The sequence below is a fragment of the Lycium barbarum genome, chromosome 6 (assembly GCF_019175385.1).
Source record: "Lycium barbarum isolate Lr01 chromosome 6, ASM1917538v2, whole genome shotgun sequence".
Lineage (NCBI taxonomy): Eukaryota > Viridiplantae > Streptophyta > Magnoliopsida > Solanales > Solanaceae > Lycium > Lycium barbarum.
This window is the reverse complement of record NC_083342.1, coordinates 127,747,632-127,756,393: the sequence shown is the minus strand read 5'-3', so window position 1 is coordinate 127,756,393 and position 8,762 is coordinate 127,747,632. Positions and strand designations below refer to the sequence as shown.

Here is an 8,762-nt window from a genome sequence, read left to right as displayed (position 1 = left end):
CTTATATATTACGTATATTTCACTATTATATACTATATATAATATTATTATTTATGAATATTAACTAGTATATACTATATATAAAATAATTTCTTATGTATAGTAAACAAAAAGTATTATATATATATATATATATTTGACCACATACATTATTGTATATATTAGGCTTATATTGTTTATTATATTAAATATATACAAATATAAATTTAATTGAGTTAACTTTTCCTATTTCATGGAAGAGAGAGAGAAAAAATGAATAATTAATATGTGATGGCAGAAAGGAAACCAAGTTTTATATGATGGAGTGTCAATTATTAATTAAGATCCTATTTTAGTGATAATCCATAAGTAATGATATTATTCTTTCTATATATTGTATATTGTATAATTTATATGTTATTGTAGAGTACAATTGGTTGGCACGTAGAGTAATATATTCATATATTAGGTATATCGTAATATTATATACTATATACTCAAACAATATTATTATATTATATACTATGTATAATATACAAACTTAAATATACTAATTTCTACTATTATATTCACAAATATTTTGTTATTATCTTTTCAGTTAAATATACCAATTTGAATATACCATATACTTTTTAAGGTATATTTTCATGTACATTTCTTATACCATATTTCCATATAGCATATCTTTTCATATATTTTTCTTAATATTAATATATTCAAACAATTTCTTTTAATCACCAAAAAAAAAAATTGAATCATCGTCAAGTGATTTTTTTTTTTTTTAAAAGAATAAAAAGGAGGAAACGAAAGACAAAAACAAGTCTTTTTAAAACGGTAGATGAAATATGGTATTTGAAGTTGATTTTGTTATGTTTATTTGGAAAATTACATTCTAATGTTTTTGAAAGAAAGAGAAAATAAAAAGTGGATATGCATTAATGGTAGTAACTCCTAAAATTAAGTATTATTAATATTTTAGGAATGTAAAAATTTGTATTTCTGTAATTAAGAAGTTAAAATTTTGAATTAGTTGTATTTATGCATTTTTTGAAAGTAATTGTAATCTTTTTAATTATCATTTAAAAATGTTGTATTTGTGTGACTTTCCCTTTTTTTAATCCTAGGGGTATAAAACGTGACAAATCATGGACACCTATTTCCACTAATGTCATGATTTGGAGTAAACCAAGTGTATTTAAGGAAAACCTATTATCAAAAAAATAATTCGTAGTTAGACTTGAAAAGAATTGATTAAGCTCTATGTTAAAGTTATTAAAAAAAGTTGAAAAGGCTAAAAGTAAGTATCATCTAAGGGATATCCCTCAGAACAATTAACAATTTAACATTATCACAATAGTGTTTCAATTTTATATGAAGTGTGGATCTTACTCTAATGAACTTCGGAGCAATTTCTATAGACCGTAAAAAATAATAAAACACCCCCCCCCCCCACACACACCCCACTTTCAGAAAACATTGAATTTGACCCAACTCATACATTTTCCAAATTTTGACAATTAGCAGTGGCTTACGCATAAATCACAATTAGTCGACAAGTTTGTCTTGTATTCTAAAAACGGAAAAGGGTCAAATATACCCCTGTACTATTGGAAAAGGGTCAAATATACCCCTGTACTATTGGAAAAGGGTCAAATATACCCCTGTACTATTGGAAAAGGGCTAAATATACCCTTCATTATACTTTGGGTCCAATTATACCCTTGCCGTTATACTATTGACTCAAATATACCCTTCATCCATTAAAGTTGTCCACCTTGGACATTCTATCCTACGTAGCAGTGACATTGGATAGGTGGATACCACGTGACATTGCCACCTGATCACCTCCTAACCCATTTTACTCCTCCCCTCTTCCACCACTAAAATTTTCATCCCCTCTACCATATAGTTACAGCTCTAGAAAACAAAGGACTTACTATTGAAATTAAGAAAAACGAAAGAGCTTCTTGAAGATTCGGAGTAGTTCGCACACTCACAGATTTAATTCGGACCCGGAATTGCACTACTGTACCTCTGTTCAAATTTTCGCTTTTGAAATCAATTTATTTAAAGTATATACTTCCACTATAATTCTTGTTAGTCAATACCTCAATCCGAGCATTTACCAATTGACATCCATTGCTAGGTTATTGAAACTTCTTCTTGATTTGCAGAAATTTGTGCAGTATGAAAAGGAAACGAAAATGAAATTCTTAGATTGGTACCTTTAAATTGCGGTCCTTTTTTTCTAGAGCTGTAGTTATATGGCGGTAATGGTGGTCACGGTGGTGGAGGGGGTGTAAATTTTAGTAGTGAAAAAGGAGAGGAGTAAAATGGGTTAGGAGCTGATGAGGTGGCAATGCCACGTGACATCCACCTCATCAAATGTCACTGCCACGTAGGATAAGATGTTCAAGGTGGACAACTTTAACGGATGAAGGTTATATTTGAGCTAATAGTATAACGGCAAGGGTATATTTGAACCCAAAGTATAACGAAGGGTATATTTGACCCTTTTCCAATAGTACAGGGGTATATTTGGCCCTTTTCCGTTCTAAAAAATGTGAGTTATTTCCATCAATGCACTTTTACTGCACTTGCTCTTTTCCCTCTCTTCCGTAAATATTTCTGCCTTCCCCATAAAAATTTCTTGTGGAAAAAAAAAAAAAACAACTCAAAGAGTCTCTCCCTTTAATTAAAAAAGGGCCAATTGATTGCTATATTCATGGGTCAAGAATATAATTGATGGGAAAACCTTACCAAGGCCCAACTACAAGGAGCCCAAGTAATTGGGCTAAAAAAAAACACCTTTTTTTTGGGAATAATTACTTGGCAAAGTTAACGCTAAAAAGTAATTATGTTAATAACTACTTTTTAATTTATTTATATTTAGTTGCTATCGTGATTTTGTAAATTACCATTCATAGTTATACCAAAATACATCAAGCGGCCGTAGTTGCAGTGGTTATTGGGTGTGGGCTTTGGCCCTGCCCGCCCAGGTTTGAACCCAGCCAATCACATTATTTTTCTTATGTATTTTTCCTAGCTTCTTCTCCCTCATATTGTATCTCATATGGATACAAGACAAGAAGCTCAAATACATATGAGCCAAGTTATAAATGATTAATTGCTCCTAAAAGATAGTTATTTTTGTAACTTGCCCTTTTTTTTTTTTTTTAATCCTAGGGTATAAATGTGACAAATCAGGGACACCCATTTCCACTAATGTCATGATTTAGTTGGAACAAACCAAGTTTATCTAAGGAGATCCTATTATCACAAATTAATTAGTGGTTAGACTTGAAAAGAATTGATTAACCTCTATATTAAAGTTATTAAAAAAAGTTGAGCCGGCTAAGAGTAAGTATCATCTAAGAGATATCCCTTAGAATAATTAACATTATCACAAGAGTGTTTCAATTTTATATGAAGTACCGACGGTGGCGGAGCCACACTATGCCGAGGGTGTTCATCCGAATCCCCTCGGGAGAAAAAAATACTATTTTTATAAGGTTAAAATTATTTTTTATGTATATATAGTAGATGTTGAACTCGCTTAGGCTTCTTTGTATGTTTACTTTTTTATATTTTGAACCCCTCGGTGAAAATTCTGACTCCGCCGCTGAGTACCGATGTTACGCTAATGAACTTAGTAGCAATTTCTCCCCTGCTAATTTCTATGGACAGGTAAAAAATTATAATTCCAGAAAGCATTGAATCTGACCCACCACGTATATAATTCCAAATGTTTGACACTCGTCCATTTCTTGTCTTCATTAGTGACCTTTAGACGTAGTGGCTTACGCATAAATCACAATTAGTCGACAACTTTGTTTCGTACTTTTAAAAAATGAATAGTGACAAGACTGAAGCCGTTTGTCATAGTCGTATGGGGTATAAATATTGGTGGCAGACACACGAGTTCAGCTCATAGGCAAAAAAGAGAGTATGGGTTGGAGAGGAATATTGGGTTTTGAGTATGGGATAGTGCAAGGACCCTTGGGACCTGATATATCAGGCCCAGAGCTAGTTGCTGCGGTTGCTAATGCTGGTGGTCTTGGTCTTCTCAGAGTTCCTGATTGGGTATTTCTCCTCCTCTTCTTTCTTCTCTGTTTTAATTTATTCATAGCATAAATAATTTTTACACTATTAATGTAATGTACTCCATTGTAGCACCTGATTTTTATATAATTTTTCAAGTTACTTAGTTGTTATCTTTTGGGTGATCCTATAGTGTTGTGTAGAATTTAAATTCCTATTCTATCAGAAACAGATTATTGAAATGTAATACCCAGTCCACCAGTGATATTATCAGTTTTGGGCCTATATCTTTGCACGGCTCTAAAACGCATCCTAAGGTATAAATCTCATTTATTTATATAGCCAACATGTCTCCTGTGTTTTGCCCGAAGTTATCACATGAGAACCCTTCAAATATCAAGATTTGTTACAATTATTCAGCAAGATTTCTGATTGTTTTATGCTTTTTACTAGTTAAATTGTCAGTGTACAAAAGTTGAAGCTTAATTTCAGTCCCCTCTTACCAGCCCACAAATTAAAGAAAGAAAAAAGAAATATAAGCAAAGAATAAACTGTACAGTGAAGCCATTTTTACAGGACAAAATGACAGTTGATTTCCAACCACGTCTTTGGTTAGACAGAAGTCTAGAGGACTAACTGTTAATATTTATGTGGCAGGAAGATCCTGATTATGTGAGGGAGCTCATAAGGAAGACTAGAACCTTAACTAACAAACCATTTGGAATAGGTGTTATTCTTGCATTTCCTCACAAGGAAAATGTAAAAGCTATACTTGATGAGAAGGTTGCAGTACTGCAGCTTTCTTGGGGTGAATGCTCAAAGGAGTTTGTTCTTGAAGCTCACAGAGCTGGGGTCAAAGTTGTGCCCCAAGTAAGTTCTCAACACAACTCTTTTCCAATTTTCAAAATGCACACTTTGTCAATGTAATCACAAAAATTGTATTTCTCCCTATCATTAATTAGTGGCATTACATGATCTTGGATCCTTTTGTGAATCTATTTGACTTGATTAGAGTGGAGACTCGCTTTAAATTGCTCTATATGACTCAGGAACTTTGTTCTAGTTGAAATGTAGCTCATCAATGAAAGTAACTCCTCACCAAAACGATACACAAAATTCTTAGAAATGAGCAAAGTACAAAAAGAAGTTCAAATGAGTTAATTCGTTTACTGTAGTAGCCCTTTTTACAGTATATTGGTAGTTGAATTATGTAAGAATATCAATTAATAGTATATACTCCTATTTTTGTTTCTTTATGAGTTATTTCTTTCTTGCAAGTTAATTTTAAGGTGTAGGTGTTCATGATTACTAATATTATGGTATTACATATTTTGAAAATTTATATCCAGTGATTTCTTTTAGTATTGGCCTGAGATAAACTTAAATGGTCATTGAGTATTCATATAGGCGATCCCGACTTTTTTGGGGCTGAGGCGTAAGTGTTGTATGTCTTAGTCATATCTTCGAAGTATTCTATTCTTAGCTAATGCTTCTGCAAGTTAGGTGGCTTCGACCTTTTGCTTTAGATTAGAGACTCTGCATGTGTGAAAGAATAGATAGTTTACCTTCATCTATTTTCCTGAAATGTAGCTTATGAAAAACATGCATTGTTTCTTAAGATTGGCAGCTATGAAGAAGCAAAGAAAGCTGCTGATGCTGGTGTAGATGCAATTATTGTCCAAGGTCGGGAAGCAGGAGGCCATGTAATCGGGCAGGTATAACGGTGATCACGGTCATGATATGCGTTAGTATTTTCATCAAGATAACGAGCCTTAAGAATCATTCACTTAGCAAACCCCCCCCCCCCCCCCCCCCCCCAACCCCCCAACCCAAACCAACCAACCAAATCCTAGTTGTTTCTGGTGAAGTCGCCCTCGTCTGTTTTGCAGATGCCACTTTCTTTTATAAAATTACTTATCGAACAATACATCACATACTTGGTTGATTTCCTTTTAGGATGGCTTAATCACCTTATTGCCTAGAGTAGTAGATCTTGTTCGTGGTCTTGACATTGAAGTAATTGCTGCTGGAGGAATAGTAGATGAGCGTGGTTATGTTGCTGCTCTGGCCCTTGGTGCACAGGGTGTTTCATTAGGAACCAGGTGTGGAGCTTTTAATTTCTAAAATTTGAAGTTGTTTAATCTATTATTAGTAACTGCTTCCTCTCTGGTAATCGTGTTGATCTATTGCTGTTTAGATTTTGAGGCCATGTAGCTGGCCAGCTCTCACTTTTGGATTGCAGTTTGCCATGCCCTCTTATAGTTTCTTATGTGCATTTTTAGAGGATAAATATTTGTATACCTATTTGAGAAATGTAACTGACTAGTGGATTAACATGAAATATTGCCTTGTTCTAACTCAGAAAACACATGAAATCTTGTTGTTTATACATCATTGTAGGTTTGATGTCGTGGGTCAATGTGAATTCTAATTTGTTCAAAAGTTTTTTTTATCTTACACTCGCATATATGAGGCATCAAGATTTGTGAATGAATAAGTTCTAGACTTCAAATTCTATTCTGAACTGTTTGGCCCTGACAGTATAGATGGAATGATGTCTTTGACAATTGCTAGGTTATTAACTTCTTATACCTTTTCAGGTTTCTAGCAACAGAGGAAAGCTATGCTCACCCAACATACAAGAGGAAGCTGATTGAATTTGATCAAACAGAGTATACAGACATATTTGGTCGCGCAAGGTGGCCAGGGGCACCACAGCGTGTTCTGGCAACCCCGTTCTTCATGGAATGGAAGGCGCTCCCAAGTCATGAGAATGAGACAAATCAGCCTGTCATTGGCCGCACAATCATACATGGCAGGGTGAGTATCCCGTTATGTTCTGCCTAACAAAATCTTGAAAATGTTCCTATCATATTAATTTCCACTGCGTGATCAACCTTACGTTTTGAGTACTAAGAATTAGGATGTTCTTAACTTGTTAGTTTTCTATTTGCAACTGATACCAGCACATCTTATCATTTTATACTTGATCCTTTGCGCACCTGTACTTCATCTTGGGAGGAGTATGTAGACTATCTAGGGGCACTAATTATTTTAACTTTAAAGTTTATATTTATATAATATTGGACTTAAATGAACTTAAATGGAGCGACATAGACTGTGAGGATTCATATAACCGACCAACTTGCTGGACTGAGGCATAGTTATTATTGTTGATTAGAAAATGAGTGAATTTCTTTCATCTATAGCTTGTTGTTAAGAATATAATCAGTTTCATACTCTTTCTTGAACAGGAAAGAGAGGTACGTCGCTTTGCTGGTACGGTTCCAAATGCCACAACTACTGGCGATATCGAAAGCATGGCGATGTATGCTGGTCAGAGCATTGGTCTTATCAAGGAAATTCTACCTGCTGGGGAAGTGCTAAAGAAGATTGTTGAAGGGTCTCAACGACTGATTAATCAACAATTTGCGCCTGTGAGTTAAGTCAGCAGGACAAAACAGCTAGGTACCAGATTATTAGGTGGTCTTTTTGATGGCCTTTTGCTGGTTTGTAAGCTATAAGTTGAACTGAACACATTATGTGCCCCGAGTGCATTCAAATGAAATTCAGAAAGGAAATACAATAAGGAAAAATAGGGAAAAGAAGAAATTGTACATGAATAAAGAATGGAGTTATAGAGGTAGAGGGGGTCTTAGTAGCTCAGTTAGTTGACTACTTGAACTTTCACCTTGTTGGTTAGGTTTCGATTCCCCAACTTGTAATCCCCTCCCCATTTCCCCTTCTCTGACCCCTTATGTTATAAAATAATTAAAAATAAATAAATTATAGAGGTAGAACTTTTTCCTCTATGGCAATGAACTTGTATACAATCAACTCCTTGCTTATTTTTAGATTACAACTATTATTAATTATGAATAATCTACCCTAAATTATTTTTAAGTTAATCTGATAATCTGTGTTTGACTGGTGGTCATGGAGATGGTTTTGGCTTGTGGATGGAGATGGGTGTTTCACTGGTGGATCTCCATCACTACCCCTAAAAATTGTCGTACTCTATATCTTAAGTCATTGTCAAGTGGAGGAAGCTACAAAAAACTTAATTACGTCTTTAAATACAACAAGCATGTTTTGAGTTGTAATTATCCAGTTAATAACTTTTTCGATAGAGAAGTACTTTCTAATTTTGATGAGACCGAAAATGTTGGGTCCTACATGAAATATAAATTAAAATTTAAAATGCCAAGAAGTACTTCCAACGAATCTAGTTTTAATCAAGCAATAGTATTTTTTTTTTTTAAATACAACATACAAGTTGAGTGACTTTATTAATACAAAATAAAATAAATAATTTTGCTACATAATTTTCATAAGATGAGTGATCATTGGAGAAATTTACTCTAGAAAACAAGAAAGGGACGTAGACAAGCGCCTTTGTCGCGGCTTTCTTCCCAAGTATAATAATTGATCATAATTCTAGAAGTAAGATTATCTCTCACACTCAAATCTCTCGGGTCGAAAAGTCAATTCATTAACATTTCTATATGGTCATCTTTCTAAAGGGTTCACCTCTCATAATTCATAAAGCAAATAATTTTTTATACCATCAATGCAATTTATATGTTGTAAAAAGCTACTTGCTATTTTGCAAGGTGTTTTAAGTTTTATGTTTTAATGATGTATAAACTTTATACAATCTAGTTTGTAGTTAAATATTTATAAATATTTACTGAATTTCTTATTATACATCTACATAATATAGACAAAAATTAATTTGGATT

At 33.5% G+C, this 8,762-nt stretch overlaps 1 protein-coding gene across 1 annotated transcript; it reads left to right on the top strand.

Annotated features, from left to right (window-relative positions):
- Positions 1-3,901: 3,901 nt before the first annotated feature.
- On the top strand, positions 3,902-7,838 carry LOC132598804 (uncharacterized). The gene is made up of 6 exons (XM_060311901.1): positions 3,902-4,062; positions 4,678-4,890; positions 5,640-5,735; positions 5,977-6,122; positions 6,621-6,840; positions 7,275-7,838. The coding sequence occupies exons 1-6, from the start codon at positions 3,928-3,930 to the stop codon at positions 7,464-7,466; spliced, it is 1,002 nt and encodes a 333-aa protein (XP_060167884.1). The 5' UTR covers positions 3,902-3,927; the 3' UTR covers positions 7,467-7,838.
- The last annotated feature ends 924 nt before the right edge of the window (positions 7,839-8,762 follow it).